At 47.0% G+C, this 25557-nt stretch overlaps 3 protein-coding genes across 13 annotated transcripts; 1 reads left to right on the plus strand and 2 right to left on the minus strand.

Annotated features, from left to right (window-relative positions):
* Window positions 1-215: 215 nt before the first annotated feature.
* Window positions 216-12924, minus strand: mindy4b (MINDY family member 4B). Of its 10 annotated transcripts, XM_026192554.1 has the most exons (13): window positions 11738-12924; window positions 10722-10812; window positions 9456-9511; window positions 8935-8956; window positions 6423-6566; window positions 5899-6018; window positions 4666-4763; window positions 4129-4439; window positions 3470-3540; window positions 3289-3361; window positions 2684-2860; window positions 949-1129; window positions 216-863 (listed from the first exon to the last, which is right to left on the minus strand). In XM_026192554.1, the coding sequence occupies exons 3-13, from the start codon at window positions 9509-9511 to the stop codon at window positions 662-664; spliced, it is 1455 nt and encodes a 484-aa protein (XP_026048339.1). In that variant the 5' UTR covers window positions 10722-10812; window positions 11738-12924; the 3' UTR covers window positions 216-661. The 10 variants fall into 10 exon arrangements, with proteins under 10 accessions (XP_026048339.1, XP_026048340.1, XP_026048342.1 ...); XM_026192555.1 differs by lacking the exon at window positions 10722-10812; XM_026192557.1 differs by lacking the exons at window positions 10722-10812; window positions 11738-12924 and having other exon boundaries at window positions 3470-3496; window positions 4129-4194; window positions 4274-4439; window positions 9456-9528.
* A 77-nt stretch (window positions 12925-13001) lies between these two features.
* On the minus strand, window positions 13002-17273 carry clrn1 (clarin 1). Of its 2 annotated transcripts, none has more exons than XM_026192564.1 (3): window positions 16289-17273; window positions 14893-15072; window positions 13002-13830 (listed from the first exon to the last, which is right to left on the minus strand). In XM_026192564.1, exons 1-3 carry the CDS (start codon window positions 16539-16541, stop codon window positions 13565-13567), a joined length of 699 nt encoding a protein of 232 aa, XP_026048349.1. In that variant the 5' UTR covers window positions 16542-17273; the 3' UTR covers window positions 13002-13564. The 2 variants fall into 2 exon arrangements, with proteins under 2 accessions (XP_026048349.1, XP_026048350.1); XM_026192565.1 differs by lacking the exon at window positions 16289-17273 and adding an exon at window positions 15394-16263.
* A 1644-nt stretch (window positions 17274-18917) lies between these two features.
* Window positions 18918-20055, plus strand: LOC113036443 (coagulation factor IX-like). Its single transcript, XM_026192808.1, has one exon. The coding sequence runs from the start codon at window positions 19258-19260 to the stop codon at window positions 19588-19590; it is 333 nt and encodes a 110-aa protein (XP_026048593.1). The 5' UTR covers window positions 18918-19257; the 3' UTR covers window positions 19591-20055.
* Window positions 20056-25557: the final 5502 nt, after the last annotated feature.

A 25557-nucleotide genomic window follows, 5' to 3' on the forward strand; every position in this document is an offset into this window, starting at 1 on the left:
AAAGAAGCCGTTTTAAACTGTCTTTAGGCTCTTTGTCAGCAGCAGCCTGTCATGCCAAAGGTAAAATCAGAGGAAGCTGATCATGTTCACTGAAGCCTCGGACGGCTTTCAGGAAGCCGTGGGCCTCCTCAGAGCCGGACCTCACTGAAGCAGTGTGACAGGGAACAGAAACCTCCAAGCCCGGAGATCACACCAAACAAACACAAGTTTCCATGGATGTTTAAACATGAGTCAGATTTATTTCTGTTACATTTCAAAGGAACAGAAGACTTTCAGCTAAACGAAGATCAAACAATTTAAGATGAGGACACGAGACTGAAACATCATCAAAGACAAACACCAGTTTGGTTCAAAGGTTAAACGTTGGGCAGACGTGACGCTACTACAGAGCCGCCTTCAGCTTCACCCAGAAACACGGAGACAAGAACAGGAAGTCGTCAGGGTCTGATGACAGAGACGAGTCCAGAGGACAGCAGGGAATAACGTGGGATGCAAACAGGCTGGAGTCTGGATTCATTTTACCTCCAGACGCTCTGTTTGTGCTCGGTTGTGTTCGCTGATTCGTCAGTGACCACGGTGACCTTGCCAACACCTCTGGTCCGAATCATCAGTGGTTACTGAAGACGTGAGGTTCGTAACGGGACTTTTAACATCTGGTTTCCTATAATGGTAAAAACAGTCGGGAGTGCTGTGACGACCGCAGACCAGTGTTTGTGGTGATGTTCAGTAGAAGGGGGAGGTGCCGTTCCAGGCGATCACAGCTCCGTCCCACTTGGTCCTGATGGTCATCTCCAGTGAGGGAAACCGTTTCTCTGGATCTCCTCCATCTCTGGACGACGCCTCCCAGTGGTGGGAGTGAGTATCTGTACAGGAAACAGGAAACAGATGGTGGATGAAGCACGAGAGGGATCCCGGTCAGACCTGCAGACGTGCGACCGCAATGCTCACCGACTGTCAGCCTGGCCGTCGCTGTCTGCGAGCTCTGCCCACAGTAGTAGTACAGCTGGAACAGATGCTCCGCCCTCCAGTCTGACAGCAGCGAGCGTGTGGCGCTGAACAGGACCGAGCAGCTGCTGTTGATGCTGCAAACCCACACCGGGAACCTGGGGGTCTTCAGCATGCTGCCCACCTGCAGACGGAGGGAGACAGGCAGGGGGCGCTCTTCTGACTGTAAGAACTCAGCTGTTTAACTTAAAGAGCCTCGTGGAGAAAGTCTCTGATGTAGGTGGAGGTGGTTGGTCAGTGCCTAATGGCACCTGTTGGCTAATATTAGTTTTTGGTTTTGTTTGAAGGTGGAGAGGGTGGAGTGCTTGGATATCAGCTAACAGGGAGTGTTTAGCAAGCTGCATCCATAAAATGATGAAATCCTAGTATCGCTCTCACCCAAATTAACGGTACACCCGCATCAACGAGGCCACGCCCCTAACAGAATGATCCAGGTGGATGAGTGATAACACATTATCCACAGGTCCTCAGTCATGGTTATCGTGGAAAGAAAAGCATCTGGACTACTTGGAGGCGTTTCATCTGAGAAGCTTCTCCAGCTCTGAGGCAGAGGATCAATAGGGGATCCACGACCCTCTTAGGGACACTCCCCATAGGGCCACCATCTGCTCTCAGAACTGAAGAAGCTTCTCGGATAAAACGTCTTCAAGAAGCTTAAAGAAATCCAGACGCTTTTCTTTCCATGCTCCTTAGATCCACCCTATTAGAGCACTTGGCTCTCGCTCTGCAGGCCTACTTGTTGTTCCTAGAGTATTTAAAAGTAGAATGGGAGGCAGAGCCTTCAGTTTTCAGGCCCCTCTTCTGTGGAACCAGCTTCCAGTTTGGATTCAGGAGACAGACACTATCTCTACTTTCAAGATTAGGCTTCAAACTTTCCTTTTTGCTAAAGCATATAGTTAGGGCTGGACCAGGTGACCCTGAATCCTCCCTTAGTTATGCTGCAATAGATGTAGGCTGCCGGGGGATTCCCATGATGCATTGAGTTTTTCCTTTCCAGTCACCTTTCTCACTCACTATGTATTAACAGACCTCTCTGCATTGAATCATATCTGTTATTAACCTCTGTCTCTCTTCCACAGCATGTCTTTATCCTGTCTTCCTTCTCTCACCCCAACCAATCACAGCAGATGGCCCCGCCCCTCCCTGAGCCTGGTTCTGCTGGAGGTTTCTTCCTGTTAAAAGGGAGTTTTTCCTTCCCACTGTCGCCAAAGTGCTGCTCATAGGGGGTCATATGATTGTTGGGTTTTTCTCTGTATCTATGAAGCGCCTTGAGGCGACTTTTGTTGTGATTTGGCGCTATATAAATAAAATTGAATTGAATCCACAGAGCCCAAACGGTGTGTATCAGGCTGTAATATAATGGGTAAACCAGTAAAGGACACAGTTTTACTGGTTTCTGCTGTAGTGAAACGACCTCACAGCACCACGAGCTGCTTCCCAGCCTCAGCTCACAGCTGCCGGCCGTCAGCTGTTTAAAATGAGAAACTGAAGGACTGAAGACTGATGAGAGCAGCATAGACGGATGTAACACACACCTGAGGCACACCTGAAAGGTTACTGTGAGTATCCTGATTACATCAGCTGTGCTCTGCTGCTTCCTCATGTCACCGAAAGACCTGTAATCAACACATAGCTGTGAGTGTGTGTGTGCCAGCGGTGCTCGGTTACAGGTCTCTACCTGCGGCAGCGCACCGCGCTCCATCTCCTCTCGACTCCAGCGCAGATATCCTACATCGCTGCGGGACAGGACGCCCTGCAGGGGGCGCTGCAGAGGCAGGCCGTCCTGCCCGAAGTGCCGCATCCCGTTGAAGAGGTGCGGGCTGGCTCTGCCGGTCAGTAGTAGGTTCAGCAGAGCCTGCATACACAAGCAGAGACCTGGAGGCTCCTCCCACTTTGCACTCTACAGGTGCGCACGCTCGCAGACGCTCTCAGGCTAACAGAGACGCTCTGATCGTTGAGCGGTCAGCACAAGAGCTGAGGCTGACGGAGGCGACATCAGCAGGAAACACAAACGAGCATCCATGTCTGATGATGTCACTGTCAGCTGTTTAGCCCCCCCAGCAGATTTTTACTTCCCATGGTGCTCTCTGATTGAGACATTTTTAGCTGAACACAGAGCGACGAGGAAGCTGCTGAGTGAATGACATGAGTGGGCGGAGCACGCATGTAAAACGACACACCTGTGACAGGTGCGGGCCTGGTATCTGATAGTGCACAGGTACAAACGCCTTACACAAAGATTTCTAAATGAAGTCTGGCAACATGAGTCAGGTGAGCTCTTACCTGCCGACAGGCAGAGCTGCCCGGGCTGAGGTGCAGCAGGTATGACGTAGGAGAGTCTAGGTCCTGCCTCAGCCTGTGAGGAAGAGGACGCACATGGTCAACGGCTCAGTTAACCAGCGGGCTGTAACAGACTGTTTCCTGTCGGGGGCGCTAACATCGCAGAGCTTCGCTGTGTGGTTACCTCTCGATGGTACGGGAGCAGATGAGGCTGTAGAGGAAAAGGATGACGCCATGACTGCCCTCCTCCTGAAACTACAAGACAACAGGTCATACCCCATGCACAGGGCAAACGAATTTTATTTGATTAACTTATTGATATTATTGGCCAAATTTCATATACATAAGTCGAAATTTTCTAACGCAAAACCATCCTTTCGGTGCTTTTTAAATGAAACCAAACAATATGTTAAAACCATACAACATTCTCAAAATCAAAAAGCTGTCAAAACCATAAACCTATGTTCCCTGTTCAATATCATGTGATTCTATAATAGACTGTGTCTATTTTGCTTTTTTATACGAACCCCCTGACATTGTGTTTGCTATTTTGTATTTGTATATCTGTATTTTGTGCTTTGTCAATAAAAAAAACAAAAAACAAAAAAACAAGACAACAGGTCACGTCGCACGGCGGGCTCCAAACCACCCGAAACCTTTCCGACAGCGGGCCGACGGAGCTCCACGTCCGATCGCAGGCCGTATTTTTGTGTAGTCGTGTCACGTGCGTAAAGATCAGTGCTCGTTTTTCTCACCTGAATCCGCATTAATGCAACAAGCTGAAGAGTTAGCGCTAAGGTAAAGTGACCTGATTCTGGCGTCCTGATTGGATGCTGTACTCACGCACTGGATGTGGTCGAGGATGAAGTTGGTGATGGCGTCCTTCTCGCTGAACGTGAAGAGCTGCAGCTGAAAGACATGAAAGAACAGACGTGACGAGATGCTGGGGACGGAGCAGCGGTCGCAGCGCTGTGAGGAAGGGCGGTACCCTCTCTGTGAAGGTGTCCAGTTTGTTGTCCAGGTGAGATGTGATGCAATAGTCTTCGGTTACCAAGGTGACAGTCGCGCTCGCCTCCTGGCCGGCCAACCAGAGGCTGTCGCTCAGGGCAGCCGCCAATGCTCTGTCCTGCTCCCGCCGTCCTACCTCTGTCAGACTGGAGGGTGGACAAAATAATAGAAACACATTAGAGTTGTGGGGAGCCGAGGACACCAAAGGTCAAAGGTGACGCAGGATGCTGGGTGCTAAACTGACGCGACTTCAGAGAACCGCTGGGCACAGAGAAAGACCAGTTACCGTCCCACTGTTCCCATTTTCTGTCATGTTCATTTTTCATCATGTGACATCTCACCTTTACCATTTCCACGCCAGAGAGGCCTCACCTGTGCAGCGTCTGTCCGTCTGAGGTGCTTTGTTGGGTGAACAGCAGGTGCTTAATGATGCGAGCCTGGACGACCATCTGAATGGCCCGAGCCCCACCCTGAAACACACACCTGACCTTAAAAGATGTAATATTCTGGGCGGGGCTTGATGCTGATGGGTTAAAACTGCCAGCCTATCAGGAGTGAGATGACGCTCTTAGTCGTGTCCGGGAAATTCTGGGCTTTTAATGTTTGCTTTGAACTCTTTTTGTTTACACTATAAAAACCAAGTTAACATTTATTCTGTATTTTCTCTGATCTACAGGGTCAAATGTAAACACCCACTCAGTCTGCTATTAAGTGGTGCTGAAGCTTCTGCAGCACAGAGGTTGGTTAGAGGACGTTTGTTCAAAAGCAACACGGTGAGCGCATTCTGTAGTCTACCTGCCCTTTCACACGGGACGCGGCACGCACCGTGCTCTGAAGCCCGTTCATTTCTATTGCTCGTGCTGCACAACAACGTTTTAACGCTGCGCTGAGCCAGGAGTGCTCACACAATCAGCGGGTGAATTTTGACCGCCGCGCGCTGTGACGTACCTTCACGCAGCCAATAAAAACGAAGCCTACAGCTGCGCTACGTTCAACCACGCGAAGGAAAACGTTGTGTGGAGCTTGGTAAACTTTTAGGCCCAAGTGTCCGTGCGTTCCTTTCAGCGGCTCTGGGCACCTTGGGAGGAAAGCAGTGTTGTGGAAACGACGCACGTAGTTACCTTCTTCTTTATGAACGAGTGATACATTTTTTTAATAAATTTGAGAGGGTCTTAACAATTGAATCAGCTGTGTGACAGTGAAAGTAAGAACGTTCAACATTATTTATCAGATACATCACTGAACTGGAGGATAAATAACACTCCTGTATTATATAGAATATTATAATGTAAAATTTATCAAAAAATTAAGAAAGGTTAAAAAGCTAAAGGTTTAGTTCGAGTTTCTGCTTTTCTTTTCCTGATATTCATATAACATTTGTAAGGAAATATTAACTTTAATTCCTCCGTTCCCTTTCTCTCTCTTTCCTGATTTACTTCTTCAGACTTCATCTGGATGCAGGTCTGGAGTTGGTGTGTGAGAGAGTTCAGCATCCTGACAGCCTGATGGATGAAGCTGTCTCTCCGTCTCAAACAGCTCTAACTACATGCTTTAGCAAAGAGGAAACTTTGAAGCCTGATCTTAAAAGCAGAGTTGGTTTCTCACCCCATCAGCCTTCAGAGCGTATGCGAACTCGGAGTTTGGTTCCCTGAAGTGGAAGACTGCTTTCCTCCACTCGTAGTCGAAGACACGAAAGTTTCCACCCAGAAGAATCCTCCTCAGGCTCTGACATCAACACAGAGACAGGTCATCGGTCAGTCGTTTGTCCTGAATGCAGCCTGACGGGGAACAACAGGTCAAAGCAGCTCTGAACACTCCCTGCTCTGTTCAGACCTTCTGTTTGCTACAGGCAGCCAATGATAATAAAACTAGTGTAAAGGAGGAGGAACTAAAACTGTTTGTTTCAAGCAGAAGTCTGACTGCATAAAGATAACATCATAGAGCTGGAGTTTCAGCACCTGCACACCTCCATCCTGGTATCCTCATAAACCCCGCCTCCCTTTAGCCAAGTGGAGGAGTCGCATAACACGGCTGATCTGTGGTCAGGTGAGCTCATCGTGTTTACAGGAAAACAGGTCACCTGACACCGCTGGGTGTCAGGTGACCTGTTTCTGAATCCTTGTGTTTACCTCAATCAGTTGGGGGGTGACCGGCGTTCCCCCGAGCCCCGCAGAGATGGCCAGCCTCCGGGGGATAGAGCAGAGGGCTTGAAGGGTCCTCCGGGGTGGAGGGGCTTCCTCCTGCTCCTCCTCTTTCTCCACATCCAGCAGCCTCTGAGGAGAAAGCGAGACAAACAGCTGCCTTCGACCATTCAGTCACAATGAAAAAAACACTTCCCACAGCTTCAACGCTGAACAACGGAAACATCAGATTTACAGCAAACCTGCAGTCACGTTACTCAGGAAGGCGTTTACCTTTGTCTCCCCTCAGTGCACACACCAAAATAAATCAATATGAGCTCCTGGACAGCTGATGAACAGAGCGGAGCGTGAGGGTGACACTGATCAAACACAGTATGTGGTGGTAGTAAGTGCAGTAGTATTTTCTTAGAGGTGACTCACGTGAGGATTCCTGCTCACTTCCTGCCAGAGCAGCTCGATGTAGTCCAGCCTGCGGTCTGACATCACTGACTACAGCTGAGGGACGGCCCTTACTAACACTACAGCGGAGCCACGGCGAGGATGACGAGCTGCTCCTTCATCCTGTCTGAAGCTGCAGCCTGACTGAGTGTTACACAGTCAGCTGAAAACTGACCTGAGTGCAGTGCAGCGGCACCACCAACAGAGGGCAGAGCTGATCTATCTATCGCTCTATCAGGCGTGATGGATGCTGAGAGAGGGTCTCTGAGTTACTGTCAACATTTCAAATTCATTTCTAGTTACAGAAACAGAAATATGCTTTCTTTTGGAAACAGTGGCAGTCTGAGTCGAACCCAGACTTTTGAACCATCAGCTGAAGAGCTGTTAGCTGAAAACTCTGCACACCTCAGCATGCTGTGCATGGATATGTATGCTCACCGTGACAGCCGTCTTATTTTCCTGTCATGTTTTTGGATATGCGCAGACTCATGTATGGAAGGTGTCTAAGTCCTGCCATTAATTAATGCTTCAATCTTAAATATGATCAACCTATCTCTAATAATCAGCTATGTACCACAGGCCTTCAAGCTGGCTGTAGTTAAACCTTTACTGAAAAAGCATCTCTAGACCCAGCAGTCTTAGCTAATTATAGGCCAATCTCCAACCTTCCTTTATATCAAACATCCTTGAAAGAGTAGTTGTCAAACAGCTAACAGATCATCTGCAGAGGTTTATTTGAAGAGTTTCAGTCAGGTTTCAGAGCACAGCACAGCACAGAAACAGCTTTAGTGAAGGTTACAAATGATCTTCTTATGGCCTCTGACAGTGGACTCATCTCTGTGCTTGTCCTGCTAGACCTCAGTGCAGCGTTCGATACTGTCGACCATAATATCCTATTAGAGCGATTAGAACATGCTGTAGGTATTACAGGTACTGTGCTGCAGTGGTTTGTATCATATCTATCTAATAGACTCCAGTTTGTGCATGTAAATGGAGAGTCCTCTTCACACACTGAGGTTAATTATGGAGTTCCACAGGGTTCAGTGCTAGGACCACTTCTGTTTACATTATACATGCTTCCCTTAGGCAGCATCATTAGAAGACATAGCATACATTTACACTGCTATGCAGATGACACCCAGCTCTATCTGTCCATGAAGCCAGATAACACACACCAATGAGTTAAACTGCAGGAATGTCTTAAAGACATAAAGACCTGGATGGCCGCTAACTTTCTGCTTCTTAATTCAGATAAAACTGAGGTTATTGTACTCGGCCCTGAAAAGCTTAGAAATATGGTATCTAACCAGATTCTTATTCTGGATGGCATTACCTTGGCCTCCAGTAACACTGTGAGGAACCTTGGAGTCATTTTTGACCAGGACATGTCCTTCAATGCACATATTAAACACATATGTAAGACTGCTTTCTTCCATTTGTGCAACATCTCTAAAGTTAGAAATATCCTGTCTCAGAGTGACGCTGAAAAACTAGTTCATGCATTTATTACTTCCAGGCTGGACGACTGTAATTCATTATTATCAGGAAGTCCTAAAAACTCCCTTAAAGCCTTCAGCTGATCCAAAATGCTGCAGCAAGAGTCCTGACAGGGACTAGAAAGAGAGAGCATATTTCTCCTGTTTTGGCTTCCTGTTAAATCCAGGATTCAAAATCCTGCTCCTCACATACAAGGTCTTAAATAATCAGGCCCCATCTTATCTTAATGACCTTGTAGTACCATATCACCCTATTAGAGCACTTCGCTCTCGCTCTGCAGGCCTACTTGTTGTTCCTAGAGTATTTAAAAGTAGAATGGGAGGCAGAGCCTTCAGTTTTCAGGCCCCTCTTCTGTGGAACCAGCTTCCAGTTTGGATTCAGGAGACAGACACTATCTCTACTTTCAAGATCAGGCTTCAAACTTTCCTTTTTGCTAAAGCATATAGTTAGGGCTGGACCAGGTGACCCTGAATCCTCCCTTAGTTATGCTGCAATAGACGTAGGCTGCTGTTGTGATTTGGTGCCATATGAATAAAACTGAGTGTAAATGAATGTTGATACTTACAACCACAGACTGTGACTGCAGCCTGCAGGAAGAACACAACAGGATAAATCCTTCAGTCTGAAAATATCTGTGCAGTTGTCTCTCTGAAAGCCTTCACACACCTGACACATAAAATCCTACAAATATTTTATGTGTTCTAAGTGTTTTTGGGACTCATCTGTTCATGCAGCAGCAACAAAGAGGCTCCATGTTTCTGATTGTCACATGTCGATGTGTCTCTCACAGCTCTACACACACTGATACTGACACAGTAAAATAATTGTGTTTGACCAGATTCAGCTCCAGGCTGTGCCACGTGCTGATATGCGGAGCAAAGCTTCAGCTCCTGGACCAGACCAGGAAGTCCTCACTGATGCTGCTGACGCTTAGAGGACAGAAAAATGCCGTACTCAGTGTGTACGAGTTGCACGGCCAGTTCAGAACCAGAAAATTCAGGATTTTGTGGTGTTTCTTTGGCGGTGTGTGTAGGCCTTCAGATTTGGGGAGCAGATCGGATTTTTTGAAGCAGGAAGTGAACTTTCCTTTGGTGCTGCAGCTCCGACACCTGGACCAGGATCTGCTGAATCTCTGCCTCCATCTGAACACACATCAGTTCATCAGTTTACAGGAAACACCACAGCTTCAGTTCCTCTCCTGACAAATCCATCTACACGCTTCACTGTTTTCACAGAAACTAAGCAGGAAGTATTTAAAGTCTAAAGCAGACACATCTGCTCGACACTGAAATATCTGCTCGTTCTGAACTCTCCATGTCTGGACTGAGACCAGATGTTCCTCTGTGCTGCTTGTGAAACAAACAATACAAACTTATATACATTGTATTGTATGTATTGTAAGTGTCACAGAAATGGCTTATGTATAAAGAAGTTTAATAGATGGTTCCAGCAGTTAAAATGTTCTTGCTTGTACGTTTCTGTGGTCAACATTGTAAGGGTGTGTTTATCTTGTCACAAAGAGCAAGTTTTTGTTACACCGCTATTATCGCGAGGTTTGGGCGTGATAGTATAGGCTGTGAGCCCACGTTTAATAATCACGCTAAGGAGTTCAGCGAGCTATCTGCAAAGGCCTGGTTAGTCTACCAGCGGTACAAGGTATTTGTCATTTGCCATAACTGTATTGTAATATTGTGAAAATTTGTAATGTGTGGTGTTCTAATTATTTTATGTTTTAATTTAGAATGCACAAGACTGTAAAGCTATTCTTCTAGGACCTCCGAAGTGGCAGGTGGCCACGAGGTAATTTTTGTTGTTAAAGCACAAGTGTTACTTTTGATAGACTGAAGCGCTTAAAGCCTTTGTGTTTTATGTTTGTAGTTTTCACGGCGTTCAATAAATGCAGCGAAGCGCCCGTCCTGAAGAAGCCGTGCCTGTGTTGTCATTTCGGAGTTACATGTATCTTACATGACATATTTTCTCAAATATTTATTTCCAAATCATTTTAACTTTTTCTTGTTAAACAAAGACAAATTAAAATAATTTTAAGAAATTTTACAATTTTAAACATCAAGAACAGAAAATTGAGAGAAAAAAATGAAGAAAAAAGTTAGTAAATTAGAAAAAATATTAAATAAATAAATAAAATAAAGTAAAAATAAATAAAATTAAACAATAAATAAATACAAATAAAAGAATAGAGGGGGCGGGGCTTAAATCCTGTGCCTACCTTAAAAATAGTAAATTTCAAATTCTTTTCAATCTAGTTGCAGGTGGGTAAATCACATTGTTCTAAGGAAAAGATCTGAGATATTCCACAAAGAGTCCACTTGTGGATAAATTTAGCAGGACTACCTTTCACTGTGAGTGAGATCGTCTCCACCCTCAAGAATGTCCGGACAGTATTAAGCCATTGCAATGCAGATGGAGGCGTAAAATACAGCGTCTAGCAAGAAGGGAACAAAAAGCCACGATCTCAGTTTGCTGGGGAGTTATATTAAGAGGGTCTTTGGAACTCCAAATATGGCAGTCAGAGGGTCTTCTCGGATCGGATCCAAAAACCTCTGAAAACCCAAAATGTGTTCAAACATAGAAACTTCTTCTTCAACAGAAGAAAACATATGGATTGCAGGGGGAGGTCACATTGATCTATAATTGAAGGAAAATTTTAGACAAACGGGATTTTGAGAAATGGACTCTGTTTATTACTTTACACCAGGGGTCAGCAACCTTTCTGATGACGAGTGCATCTAAAATTCCCTCAGCAGTCAGTGTGCCATATGATGCATTAGCAATAAATTTAATAACACTCTACACGAACAGTTACACACTATATAAACTTTACAGAATGATATTTGTTCGCAGATGTTGGCAGCTGTCAGCGAATAGTTCTCAGCTATTTTGAAACAAAACAAACACTTTTTATCCATAAATCCAGCTTCGTGTCTTTTCCTTTGTAGCTGAAGTTCGGGAAAAACTGCTCCTTTTCAGCTCAACACGAAACGCGTAATATTTTCTCTGAATACGAGACGATTGTTTTTTACGGGACGTGTGTTTGAATTACGGCCCAAGGGTTTTCACAGATTTCTATTTGTTTTATTTACACGTCACCACGTCCTGATCTGCAGGACCCTCAGTGACCCTCCGACAGTAACGGCAGCTGCACCGTCAGTCACAGGAAGCCTCTTGCTTCTTCTCATGAGAGTAACATCTGCTACCAGCAGCACCGTCTAACTTCAGCAACAAGACCATCATCGTCACCTTGACCTGCTCCAGCACACACCAAAGTGCACCTACATGTCATTGTACATATATCAGCGTGATCCTGAATCTTCGGAGCTCTGCTGTCAGAGGAAAATCGGGAGTATTACCTGTGAATCGGAGCTCGGCGATCCCGCTGTGAGGAAGCGTGTTACCTGCAGTGGTCTGAGTGACGGGAAGCTGTGTGTCCGAGGCCGGACTGTCTGAGCGGGCTCTTTTTACCTCCCACGTCTGACTGCCATCCCCAGGGTCAGCCAATTAACTGTGACAGTATCCCCTCGGGCATTGCGCGCATCACTCCCTGTTCATTCACAAACGGCACAGAGCTCATCGGTGTTGCTCTCACTCCCTGGGGTGTTTCAGGCTTTCCAGCTGATGACGTCTCCGTGTTTGACTCCCTGACGCGTCTGCAGCGTTCAGGCCACCAGAGGCGCGCTCACGGGTTTCGCAGTCGCACGTGCTCATTAAGCTGCAGCTCTTCGGCCAGCAGTAATCACACCCCGTGTCCTGCCTGGACTTCAGGCTGAACATGGTTAAAGTTTAAAGTCCTTCTAAAAACAGCAGATCCAGTTTTCTCCAGCTGAGCTGCCGTCTGCCATCATCATGTGTGCGATGAAATCCTGGCCTTTAATTGGCCGGCTGCTAAAGAGGATGCCACCATTAAACACACAGTGGAAACAAGAGGACAACAGACAGTCCAGTCTGCTCTGTCAGCACGTCCAAACACGGAGGGCGGGCTCGGTGTCACTGCAGGGGGCGGGCCTCATCACAGCGCCCTGCAGCACCGCCAGCTTCATGGCCCCGTTAAAGCCAACACACGCCATGAGGTTTCAGTCCAAAGGCTCTCAACGCTAATGCCGACCCGATCACAGGCTTCCTGAAGCACCTCGCTCACCGCTGTCGCGGGTTTTCTGCCACGTGCGGCTGAAGCTGCTCAGGATTCAGCACGCTGTGTGAACGCTGCCGAGGGTTTCGGGATATTTCTGCTTTCATGATGATGTGCAAAAATGAGAACATCACCATGGCAACTGATGGCTTTCTGTATTTGGACCAGTAAACATCTGATCAGCCACAGTTACAGGTCATGTCACAGAAAAAAAATAAACTCTGGTCTTTTATATTGTAAAAAAATGAAGTCCTACGTTTGTCTCCTCATCAAACCCGTCAAAGGCGAGGACCTCCACAGGGAGCGTAACCTCCGACCTCCAGGCTCTGCTCTCTGCTGGTGACCTCTGTCCTCGTCATGTAAAGCCCTCAGAAAGATCTCAGAGGAGCAACGGACCAGCAGCTGGTCAGAGATCAGTCACAGAGAGCTGCAGGAACAGAAGAAATCCAGACGTGAAGCCACCAAACAATCAGTCAAACCCAGAAGCAGACGCTCAGATACAGTTTTATTTTCCTAACAGGCACATTTAGCTGGTGATGGTTTGCACAGAAACACACTTTGTCAATGATTCACTGTCCAAAACCTTCCTCTGCGTTCAGCGATCACGTTTGCTTTCCCACACAGCAACACGGCAGAGCCGAGGCATCGCCTGTCCTCAGAACCAAAGAGCTCGGATCAGGACGGGCTCGGCGCCGGATGCGTGGTCATCGTGATCGGTGAAACACAAGAAGCTAAAGGACGAGTGAGCCAGCGAGGACCTAAACATCACAGATCTGCAAAGAAACGAAGACACAGAGGAGCTCGACGGCATCATCTACCACAGAGTAACATTTCAAATCTATGAACTGTTCGTAGTTTCAGCGTCAGAGTCACGATCGTCGCTGTTACTGAGGGAAACGCCCTCACGCTGGTGAAGAGCGAGGGTTCGGCTTCTTCAGTGTGGAACAGACTGTGAAGGAAAGCCGTCTGACAGAGCTGCGGCGACAGGAAGTGGCGGCTGATGAAGTCTGGCGTTCAGGCCATTTTCCCGCTGAGCCGTGCTCCTCTCCTCTCAGTACATGAGGTCGGCCGCCCCGCCGCTCAGCTCCACCTCTTTGTTTTGTTGAAAGGGAAACTGGATTCCCGCCAGTCGGACCAGCAGGGCGTTCAGTCCCTGAAGGAGGAAGATGAGGAAGAAGAGCCAGAAGCATCGGTCGTAGCGCTCGGTGTACGTCTGGAAGATGAAATTCCCCTCATTGAAGTTGGCGATCCGCTCGGACAGACGACTGAGCTTTACCTCCGACACAAACAGGACCATGACGAGGCAGCTGCCGACACCTGCAGGAAACACAGACAGGAACCATCAGGCTTACCTCTGACCTCTGACCCCATCACCCTTAGACACCACCTCCACCTCTGAGAAGGCCAGAGGAGGCGAACCAGACGCCACAACAGAAGGAGTGATGATGTCATCAGAGGAGCTCAGGCGGTGAAAATAAAACCCGTGATGGAGCTTATGGTAACGTGGCTCAGCTGAGCTCAGGTCACATGACTGACAGGCGTCTCCAGTCTGTGCATCACTGGTTCCCCATCCAGGGTTTGGACCAACCATTAAACTGTGAGGAGCACAGGCTCCAACACTGCAGTTCCTCCCCCGTCCAGCGGGGGCAGCAGTGAGTTCGTCCACACAGACCGCTGCGTTAAGATGCTTCAGCCTGATGCATAAGCTGTGTGGTGTCTGTGAATATTGAGCCCTCGTAACACCTGTTTCTACTACACACCTGCATAAACTGTGTTAAGGTTCAAGTTTGCATCGTTAGGGGCGTGGCCTCAGACAGGTGCCGTGGCGGCCTGCTAGGCTTCTGCGGGCCTTTGTGAGTGAAACTGGAGTATTTGTGGGGACGCTGCCCGGCACTAATTGGGGTCTGCGGTTGCAGGCACACATTGGACGGGCCGATTAAGTGAAATGAACCCGGAGAAGGAGGAAATGAGCGGAGGATCGTTGGGTCTTAATGCTCGGCCAGGCCGCCCCCCGCCTGCTTTATCCCTCTCCTGCCCTGGGCTCTGTTATCAGGCTGTTTGTCTGTGATCCTCTCCGAACTCATTTCAGACCATCCATATTTTATATCTCGTTACAGGCTCACAGGGAGCCCGCCAACTGTCCCAGCATGCATTTCAGTGACACTGTCCTTCCTCTGCCCCCCCCCCATCTCTAACAGTCGTGCTTTTGGTCGTATTTTAGCGAACAGCTGTTCTTATCTTATCAGCCCTTCTTCAAATGATGACGTATTTGGCTGTGCTGGGGGCAACCGTGAGGACGGTTATCTTTGACACACGTTACAGTACAAACAAAAGCTTCCCGTGGACTGGCAGGTGAAGCTGTGAGGGTGTGGTTCTCACAGGTGATGAAGGTCCACAGGTAAAGTCCCACGGGGCCTTGCAGCGTCTCGTAGGGTCTGCCGAAGGCGTTGAAGAAGAAGAAGCCGGTGGCCACGGAGGAGAAGAGTGTCACAACACCACAGAAGAAGATGACGGTGACGTGGAGGCCCGTGGGGATGGCACTCAGGAGGTCAGGAAAGACTGGAAGACATCAAGAGACAGACCTGCAGTGAGAGGCGTGTCCGGTCTGCAGCGACCACAGAGGTCACCGAGCCTCGGGACACACAGCCAGCACTTCCTGTTAGAGGGTCAAACAGCAGGGCGAAGACACGCTGACACAAAGCAGACGAGACCGACACAGGAAGAGACAGAAACATGAAAAACAGAATCAAGAGCGCCAACGTGACAGAAAATCTTCTGTAAACTCACAGAGACAGGAAGTGTGCAAAACAGACACAAGAAGTGAACATTGTCAGATATTTAATAAGAGATTTAAAACCAGAGAACACGAGCTGCTGGAACCTGGAGCGTGCTCCACCTCCCCACTAAGTTCAGCTGTGACAGTAACACCCCCACTGCTGGAACACCCACGAAGGCTGACAAACGTCCCACAGAGACGCTGACGTGAAACAAAAAGCTCTGCACTGAAGCAGAGACGCAGGTCCTGCAGGGACAGAGCGGCTTTGTCTCTGCTCGCAGATCCCACGCAATCAGGCGGAAACCTCATTAGTGCCGCGCTGCCCAGGACCTCAGAGGGAGCTGCTTCCTGTCCCAGCGCTCAGAGTCACGTGACAAATGTTTATTCGCCCGTTTGGAAAAGATTATCTGACAGTGGTTTCACATCTGCAGCTGTATTCATTTAACCTTTAATTAACCTTATTTATGAAGGACGCCTGCTGCTGGCCGTGTGTCCGAGCCAATGAGACGAGCTCAGCCTGCGTGACTGTGACGTTCACGCACAGTCACGCAGGCAGAGCTCAGCGTTTGTCTCAAATCAGCATCAGGGTTCAGAAATCATTTTTCTGCCACCCCGGTGACAACAGAGCTCCGGCTCCAAAACCCCCAATGCAGAAATGCTGATGCTGATCCTGGTCTGGGTCCTGGTCCTGGTCTCAGTCCTGGCTCTTCAGTTTATGGAGTTCTGGTTACTATGAAATCTCATCTGTTTGACATCTTGAACTTTTTCAGTTTGCTGTCCCAATTGAATCAGTGTTTTTATTTTTATAGTTTTTTTCAGCTGAAATATTTTCTGTCACAACAATAATGTGATGACAGCAGTCACTGCAGATCAATGAACAGGGTTATTGATTAACCTGATTATTATTAATGCAGAGTTGTTGATAGAGCCGTGAGCAGACTCGCAGCAGCTCGTGCGTGAATTACTGCTCGTGCGCATGCATCATCGGCGATCACTCACAGGAGAAGCGCGCCGCGCGGCCCCCCAGCCCGCACTGCTTCACGCGCTGTCCGTGGAACAGCCCGTAGCTCAGCTCGCCCACGAACTTGTCCAGCTCGGCCCCGGTGGCGTTGACGAGCTCGGCCCCGGTGCGGCACAGCACGGCCCCGCGGAGCCAGAGTGGCAGGCCGGTGGCCACCGCGGCCGTGAGCGCACAGGAGAGGCCGAGGAGCCCGCACACGGAGAAGAGGAGCTGCTTCTGTCTGCCCGGCATGATGGAGGAGGAGGAGCCGGGGGAGGAGGCCACCACCACAACGCCCCCGCCTCCACCTCCGGGAGGAGGGGGGACCGCGGGAAACGTCAGGTGCCAGCGCACACCTGCGCTGGGTCCATGGCAACAAGGGCTCGGTTTACAGCCAGGAGGTTCGAGTTCTCATTAAAGACGAAGCACGAGACTGTGATGCGCGCGCCCGCAGCAGACTCATCTTTCTTTCACAGCAACCTTACTGCTGAGCGCGGTTTGTGGTCACGTGGGACCTTTTTCAGCCTAAAACCGGCTCTGTGACATATCACGGAGGTGGACAGGAAGTGATGCTGAAATATTCAGATAACGTCTGGAATAAGACTGAAACAGAGGCGGGGAAGGTTTCAGCACACCTGAGTCACATGAGCTCATCACCATGCCTCTGCAGAACTTTTTAATTTAGCCTTTTAAATCAGCTGAAAACTCTAAAACCAGGCTGCGGCCTGGAGTTCCTGACCACTGGTCTAACAGGTAAAACACTGAGAACGGAAGTGAGTGACTGGAGCAAGAAGCAGGAGATATCGCCATCTTTTACATCCAGTCTGTTTTCTTCTATGACACTGTTACACCCCGGCCTAGGCAACCGGAGTGCAACACGAAAAAAATAGAAATAAGGGAACAAAGGCCCCCAAGGTCACTGCTCTTAAGGAGGGCGAACTCATAAAAAAGACTAATACGGGCTAGCGCCCGCCTCTCTCTGCGCAGTGACCTGCTGGGGGAGCAGATCCACGGACAGGAGCAGGGTTGACAAACTGGTGCGGAGATCTAGCTCTGTGCTGGGATGTCCTCTGGAGTCTGTGGAGGTGGTGGGCGACAGGAGGATGTTAGTAAAGCTGACATCCATCATGAACAACCCACACCACCCTCTGCATGAGTGTGTGAGTGGGCTGAGCAGCTCCTTCAGTCACAGACTGAAACGCCCTCACAGATCAGTCAGCAGCAGTTAGCCTCCTCGATCATGATGTCATGAGTCACGTGGACAACCACAGTCACCGCCACATGGATAATGCACCTTATATGTATGGACGTGTGCATGTGTATATATATGTGTATATTTGGTGTGTATGGATGTATGTGTATTTGTACGTGTGTTTGCACGTACATATCTATCCTTATGGATTTCTTAGATAGAAGAATAGCTGAAATGAATTTCTTGCATGTTTTTCTCCGTCACACACACTGTTTGTGCGTGTACATAGAACCTCAGTTACCGTGGTATATATTGTATTATCTTATTGATTTTGTATTTTTGGGCTTTGTATTCTTCTGCTCTCTGTACCTGAGCTGTGGGAACGCACGCATTTCCCCGCCGTCAGGTCAATAAAGACTCATCTTATCTTACTTCTTAACAAAGAGGTTTTATTGTGTAAAACCACAGGAAGTGTCTGTGCTGTCATTAGTGCTTTTACTGTGAAAAGACATGTGAGGAAAACGCTGAGGGTCTTCAGGTGAGCTAATGATAGGTCACGTGTTTTTCCTTCGTGCCAGAGGCTGATGTACTGCAGTACTGCATGTAAAAGTACTTTGACTGCGCCACTGTTACACAGGCCGGATGTACTTTTTACTTTTACAAGTGTACATCTCTTAAATCGGGTCTTTTCTGACTGGACTCTGGCAGCTGCTGCAGTCAGGAAACAGGAAGTTGATTAACTGTGACGTAAAACAGGTAAACAAACAAACGGACTTCAGTACGAAAAGAATCACTTTGAGCCCCAGAGAAAAAAAGAGAAAGAGATTCTCTAGCTGGTGAGAGCAGTCCCTTCTTTCGAATGTTGGAACACTGAGCTACTAGTTGTTTCGCCGTCATTGTGGATGTTGGGTATCGAAGAATCCATAGGTCCGTCATCCTATTCATGTAGCCCCTGCCGCCGGGGTTACTTGCGTAGTAGCATTCCAACAACGCCCTGTTTTCGTCTCTTGCCCACCGATGCCTTCTTGTTCCAGTAGCCCACTTTTCGTCAGGGTGCCCTGGTTCCTCAACACCTGACGCGGACCTTGTTGATCCGGGCGACGCCTTCATATTTATCTGTCTCGCTCATGTCTGCGGTAGGCTTGCTTAGCATAGGGGGTCTAGCCTTAGGACCCTTACTGGATACAGACGCCCAAGGCAGGAATCGAACTTGCGATCCTGGGTTCCAAAGGCGTGTAGTCTAACCACTACGAGATATATATATATATATATATATATATATATATATATATATATATATATATATATATATATATATATAATCTGACAATACTATAACATTGGCCATATTATATTCACATTAACACAGTGAGATGATTTTAGTCTCATGAACAACATTAGCTAATTGTTATTTACTAACTAATCTTAAATGACTGTTCAGCAATGACGTCTCAGACACGTCTGCTTTGGGCTCGATGTGGACACGTTTGCTTTATTTCCAGTATTTTTGAATCACATGTTTCTTTATTTTTACTGGTGATGTCATCGCCTGTTTGAGGCAGTGAGATCAGATCGACTAAGGATGTAAATATTTTACTGATCTGTCTGCTGCTTGACCTCTGACCTCTGTCTTTACCCCAGGATGACCCCCTGGCACCTCCCCCCAACTCTCTGGGTGTGGTTGCTGGTTGGGGAATCTCCAACCCCAATGCCTCTGCTTCTTCCTCCCCCTCATCCACTCTGACCTTTGACCCTGTGTCGGACACCGACCTCGAGATGACCTCTGACCTCCTGCAGTATGTGAAGCTGCCTGTGGTCTCCCAGGCCGAGTGTGAGGCGAGCTACGCCTCGCGCTCCGTCAGCTACAACATCACTGACAACATGTTCTGTGCCGGCTTCTTCGAGGGGGGGCGGGACACCTGCCTAGGGGACAGTGGGGGTGCATTTGTAATGGAGGACGAGGTCAGCCGGAGGTGGGCGGTGTTTGGGTTGGTGTCCTGGGGTGGACCAGAGGAGTGCGGGAGTCTGAGAGTGTATGGAGTCTATACCCGAGTGGCCAAATACGTGGAGTGGATACAGAGCCACCTTCACGCTGCCCCCTGGTGGTGATGCTGGGTTTTTTAACACTTTGTTTTTATTGGTAGTTTTGTATATTTTTTACAAAACATTCAGACATTAACAAGTACAGAGCACTAGGCTTGCAAAGATGCATTAAAAAAAAAAGGTATCCATTTATGGTACAATCAAATCAAACAGGTGAATTACAGCGATGATACTTTTGGTACCAGAATTTATAATATTTTTCCATTCAAGTAAAGGTCCCATTTTTTCCATTACTTCTCAAATTTATCAGCAGCAAGTCTTAATGAAAAAGTCTCTCCATTGTGTAAATTTCCTTGGTAATGCCTATCCAGTCCAAAAATGACGGTGGAGCCACGTTTAGCCATTTGCGAGTTATGGCTTTCTTTGCACCAGCCAGTAGTTTTAATAAAAGGTATTTGTCCGATTTCCTCAGTCCTTGGTATGAGGGGAAACATCAGCGAAAGGCCTGCTCAAAATGACACCCTTGAGCGACAGTTGGAAAACATCGCGGAACGGATCACTGCAGTTGTGAGGTCTCAGAATCAAAAGACTGACAACACCATGGAACAGAAGTTTGATACCATCATGGGGAGGCTCGCGGCTCTCCAACGGGAGATCGAGGGACCAGTGTCAGAGGGCTAAATTTGAGCTGCTCACAAAGGAGAAATCAACAATATTCAACATTTGGACACCACGGCGCCAGCTGCTAGGCCCAAGGCTGGAGCCCACCAAAACAACTCCCAACTCCCTGATAACGACTGTGTGATGACTATTCTTCCCGTCCCATGAAGGCCACCTGGGTTGGCTGGCAGACTGTTTACTTAGCCTGATAGAGCGAAGGACACTGTCTCCGCTGAACTATGGACACGTACACACACACACTTACACTGATAGGCACTCACTCATCCCCCCTCCCTTTCCAACGCCTTCGATGCTTGTTTCCGGCGAGGGAACACGGCGGGTCTGTGTGCCGCGCTGGAATGATAGCGCTGTGCAGGGTGGCTGCTGTGTTTCTTCGGATTACTCCTCACCCCCCACCCACCCCTGTGGCTTGTCATGTCTTCACAATGTTGTGCTGTGGACATTTATGTGCTTTTTTGTGCAAAGGAGTTTTTTGTTTCCTGTTCTCATGCTGTCCTACCATGGAAGCACAGCATGAGTAGGGGTCTCTTTTTTCCTCTTGTACTTTCCCCACTGTAGTGTACATTTCAATGTTTTTTCTCTGATTCTACCAATCTCCGACCTGTATCCCCATGTAATGTTTGTGCTATATGTGTAAGGTCGGGGGGGGGTCCCATTTCACTGCAGGGCAACCTGCATGTGACGAATAAAGCTTTGATTGAAGAGAAGGTTTGTGCGCTTGGGTCTCAGAGTGAAAGGAGCTGCGGGCCACTGCTGGCTCTGTCATCTGATTGGAGGAGATTTTACCGTTCAAGTATGTCTGTGAAGGTTCTCAGTCATCCAGGTCATCGTAGTCTAAGGAGCTTGCAAAGAAAAGCGTCTGGACTTCTTTAAGTTGCTTGAAGACGTTTCACCTCTCATCCGAGAAGCTTCTTCAGTTCTAAGGTCAAATGGTGGAGAGTCCCAGATATAAACCTAGCGGGAGTATCCCCCCCACAGAGGGACAAAAGGACCCCCTGATGATCCTCTAATCGCCTGAGCCAAGGTGTGAAACTGGGTGTGGGTCCCAATCAGCCAGAGTTTCAGGTGAGCTTACTGTGAAGGTGGGGGTCAGGTTTCACAATGGCACAGAACTGAAGAAGCTTCTGGATGAGAGGTGAAACGTCTTCAAGCAACTCAAAGAAGTCCAGACGCTTTTCTCTGTAAGCTCCTTTGACTAGTGCTCAAGTACAAAACAAACAAATATTTCCTAAAATGTGTTTGTTTTTAAAATTTCAAATGTTGTGTAACAAGAGTTTGTTTCCAATCTCTTAACCAGTGTTGGTAATCGATTACATTACTGCCCATCTCTGCTCTTCACTAACACATGGGTCTGTGCACACACACGCAGCACTGCGGCTGTCGTTGTGTTTGTATGCAACAAACTGCACATAAGTGCGTGCATGAGTTTGTGAGTCTGTCACTGCACTCACACAGCCTCAGCATGTTTGTGCTCTCTGCTCATGTTGGCTTCAGATTCATCTTTTTTGGCTTTTTAAAGAACTTATTTTAACAAAAAGTCACTTCAGGGGTCAAAGTGCATTATATTTCTGCACATCAAGGTACGGGCAGCGAGTGGCCCCCAGGCCACGGTTTGAGACCCCTGGGTTAGGATGTGAGTTTACTGTAGTGGCTGCACACGTCACTGAAACCGAGGAACAGCTGAAGCAAAGCGGTTATAAAATGTGAAACTATCATCGGCCGGGCGTTTCCTTTCCAACATCCAGCGAGCAGCAGATGCCTCGCTAAGGTCAGAGGTCAGGAGAGCGGACAGGCTGCTGATAGGAAGCAGCCTTTCTGGAACCTGACTGACGTCCAATCAGGTGCTAACCAGCTGTACCAAATAAAGTGTCAGGGGGGCAAGGCAAGTTTATTTGTATAGCACAATTCAACAACAAGGTGATTCAAAGTGCTTTACAGAGACATTAGAAACAAGAACAAATAAAAAGCATGATTTAAAATTGATTAAAACAAACAAACAGAACAGTAGATAAAATCAGTAGTTAAAATGTAAGTTTTGAAATTTAAGCTTAAAAGTAAAACAGTGTGTATTTGGTGCTTTATTCAAATGCAGCTGAGAACAGGTGAGTCTTCAACCTGGATTTAAATAAACTGAGTGTTTCAGCTGATCTGAGGCTTTCTGGGAGTTTGTTCCAGATATAAGGAGCATAAAAGCTGAATGCAGCTTCTCCGTGTCTGGTTCTGACTCTGGGAACTGATAAAAGACCGGATCCAGATGACCTGAGGGATCTGGAAGGTTCATGCTGGGTCAGGAGGTCATTGATGTATTTTCATTCATTCATTTCATTCATTTATTTGTTCATTTCCAGGCACAACAAATACCGATATTGAACATAAAATGCACAAAACAAAAAACAAAAATTGCCTGAAAAAGGAGTGGGACGAAGAAAACTTATTAAATCCCACCCCTATACTCACTCATCAACAAAAAAAACAAACTTCCCGCAGCTACGCCCATCATTGCATACAGACCCATCAACAGCCCCGGGCACATACAAGCATCTAAACTGCAGCTCGCAAACAACAATTAGAGCCTTCATAACTGAATACAGAATATATAAATTATAAATTGCATTACCACAGGTAACAGGCAGTAATAACTACAAGTAACGAACACACACATACACACATACATATACATACATATATATCTACACACACATGTACATATATGCACATACATACGCACACTCTTTTTTTTTTTTTTTTGAATCCATACCAGCAATGGTAAGAGGACAGACATTACAGAGCACACTAAAAGCATCATTGAGTATACTGTGACCAGACCAACTGTTTGTAGAGAAATTTAAATCTATGAATATTTTTGCATTGTTTCAATTGTAAACTCAGACTGTTCCAGATTTTCACACCACATACAGACACACAAAAGCCTTTACGGGTTGTTCGAGTTCTGGGTAATTTGAATTCTCCAAAGCCTCTCACATTATAAACCTTTTCTCGAATTTCAAATCTAGTTTGTAAATTTGCCGGTAAAAGTTTAGTAAAAGCTTTATACAAAATTATGGATGTATTGTAATTAACCAGATCCTGGAATTTAAGTAACTTTGCCTGAAGAAAGAGTTTGTGAGTATGATCTAGATAACCAGCCTTGTGAATAATACGCAGTGCTCGTTTCTGTACTGTGACTCATGGATTAGTTGTATTTTTATTTCCCCACACTTCCATTCCAGCAGTCAGACAGTCAGACAGCTACTGATTTGATATTTTTTATTTTGTTTACTAGAACGAGAGCCCGCCTCACATCATCGTGAGTTTGTCCGTTTCGAACAAAGCCTGTTTGATCTGTATCTGCTAGTTCTGAAGTTATAAATTCCAACTGTTTAGCTAATAGTGTTGCAAATATCCTGTAGTCAATATTCACGACTGATATGGGTCTGTAGGAACCACGTTCTGTTTTGTTCTTACCCGGTTTGGGAATTACTGAAATACCTGCTCGTTTCCAGGATGGGGGTATCTCCCCCTGTAAGCACATGGTTAAAGCAAACCCTCAGCAGAGGGGCTACGAGATCTCTGCTTGTACCACTCTGCCGGGTAGCCGTCCTCACCGGCCATCTTATTTGAAACGGCCTGGTTAATCTCCTCCGCAGTTACTGTTGGTGTTAATCTTTTATTTTGTTCCTATCGATGGTAAATCAAGGAAAGAAATGCATTAACAGAGGGCACATCTGTCGTGGTGGGTTCTGCGTACAGTCGGGTATAATAGGTCACAAAAGATTCTTTATGCTTTTCATGTCATATCTTATCATTTGCTGGGTTTTTAATTCTCTGAATAAATCTGTCAGCCTGCTGTTTCCTCTTGGCTTCTTGGATTTGGGACCATTTTCATAATAATTCTGCATGAATTTAGCCCTTTTCTCTATTTGGTCATCATATAACCTGTTTAATATCTGTTGTGCTTCTTTCATTTGTGATAAGGTGTCATCATTGTTACTTTTCAATGAGGTCTTTTAGATGTTTCTCTGTTTCCTTTTTTTATATGAGGACCACAAAACTAGATTCCCTCTAAGAACTGCCTTCGCTGCATCCCATAAAATACTGAGGAGAAACATCACCATTGTTATTATAGTCCATGTATTCCTTAAATTCTTCTTTTACAAACCTTTTGAATTTTACATCCTTTAGTAGACCAATATGAAGCGTCCATGAGTGCAGATGGAGTGTCAGGTACACGCCTGCATGGTCCGAAATATCTCTCAGCCCTATATCACAATTTACAATCCTGTGCTTATCAAAGTGTGACATAAAAAATAGTCCAGTCTTGAATACATATGGTGGGAATGTGAAAACCAACCCTTCTTCTTAAGCATCCTTTTAACATATAGAGCTTCTGATTGTGACACTTTAGTTTTACTGGACGTGTCCAGAAATGGATTCAAGTGAATATTCCAATCTCACCACATATTAATACGCCTGATGTTTCTGTTGCAATTAATTCAAAAAGGGTCCTGATCAGATCTTTATCAGTCCCTGGCCGTCTGTACACATTAAACATGTAACTTCCTTGTGATCTGTGTACCCTTTAGCCAGCATATAACGCCCCTCCTCATCTCTGATTTGTGAGGAAAGCTGGAAATGTACTTTGACAATAAGGCCACTCCTCTAGAATGTTTTTTTTTATATGTGAGGAATAATACAGATTTTAAACCCCATTTTACACAATTTTTTGTGCTCGGTGGCAGAAAGATGTTTCCTGCCAGAAAATGGTAAATGGTCTGTATTTATATAGCGCTTTACACATCCATTCACACGCACATTCATCCACACATTCACACACTGGTGATGGCAGCTACATTGCAGCCACAGCCACCCTGGGGCGCACTGACAGAGGCGAGGCTGCGGACATGGCGCCACCGGGCCCTCTGACCACCACCAGTAGGCAACGGGTGAAGTGTCTCGCCCAAGGACACAACGATCGAGACTGGCGGAGCCGGGCTTGAACCGGCAACCTTCTGATTACAAGATGAACTGCCAACTCTTGAGCCACGGTCGCCCCCCCCCCCAAAAAAAGAGTCCCAGAGAGCCCCTCGTAGTGCTGCTTGGTAATCTCGGCTCATCATAGCAGCGCTCTTGGAGAAAGCCAGTAACATCCCATAACTGCGGTCAAACCTGTTACTCTTATTTTACAGAGGAGAACTGCAGTCTTAGGTGCGGGGAAAAAATTAGGTGTTACTATCCATACGCTTGAATCTGGAGCTTTTCCTGGATGTATTTCATCCGGGTCTGCCGCGGCGCCCCGCTCGCTCTTTCCCAGAATGGCGTCCGCTGCTTGGGTACGGGGATGCGTGGTATTGG

Source organism: Astatotilapia calliptera, chromosome 14 (genome assembly GCF_900246225.1).
Source record: "Astatotilapia calliptera chromosome 14, fAstCal1.2, whole genome shotgun sequence".
Classification (NCBI taxonomy): domain Eukaryota; kingdom Metazoa; phylum Chordata; class Actinopteri; order Cichliformes; family Cichlidae; genus Astatotilapia; species Astatotilapia calliptera.

Excerpts from the sequence above, each read along its gene's own strand:
- mindy4b (XM_026192553.1), bottom strand. The coding sequence starts at position 9,523 with ATGTGTGTTCAGATGGAGGCAGAGATTCAGCAGATCCTGGTCCAGGTG. Across the intron at positions 8,957-9,455 it reads TCGGAGCTGCAGCACCAAAG|GCTGCAGTCACAGTCTGTGG; the intron begins GAAAGTTCACTT and ends TTCTTCCTGCAG. Across the intron at positions 2,861-3,288 it reads GCAGCTCTGCCTGTCGGCAG|GCTCTGCTGAACCTACTACT; the intron begins GTAAGAGCTCAC and ends TTGTGTATGCAG.
- clrn1 (XM_026192564.1), bottom strand. The coding sequence starts at position 16,541 with ATGCCGGGCAGACAGAAGCAGCTCCTCTTCTCCGTGTGCGGGCTCCTC. Across the intron at positions 15,073-16,288 it reads CCGCGCGGCGCGCTTCTCCT|TCTTTCCTGACCTCCTGAGT; the intron begins GTGAGTGATCGC and ends GATGTCTTCCAG. Across the intron at positions 13,831-14,892 it reads CCTGTGGACCTTCATCACCT|GTGTCGGCAGCTGCCTCGTC; the intron begins GTGAGAACCACA and ends TGTTTCCTGCAG.
- LOC113036443 (XM_026192808.1), top strand. The coding sequence starts at position 19,258 with ATGACCTCTGACCTCCTGCAGTATGTGAAGCTGCCTGTGGTCTCCCAG.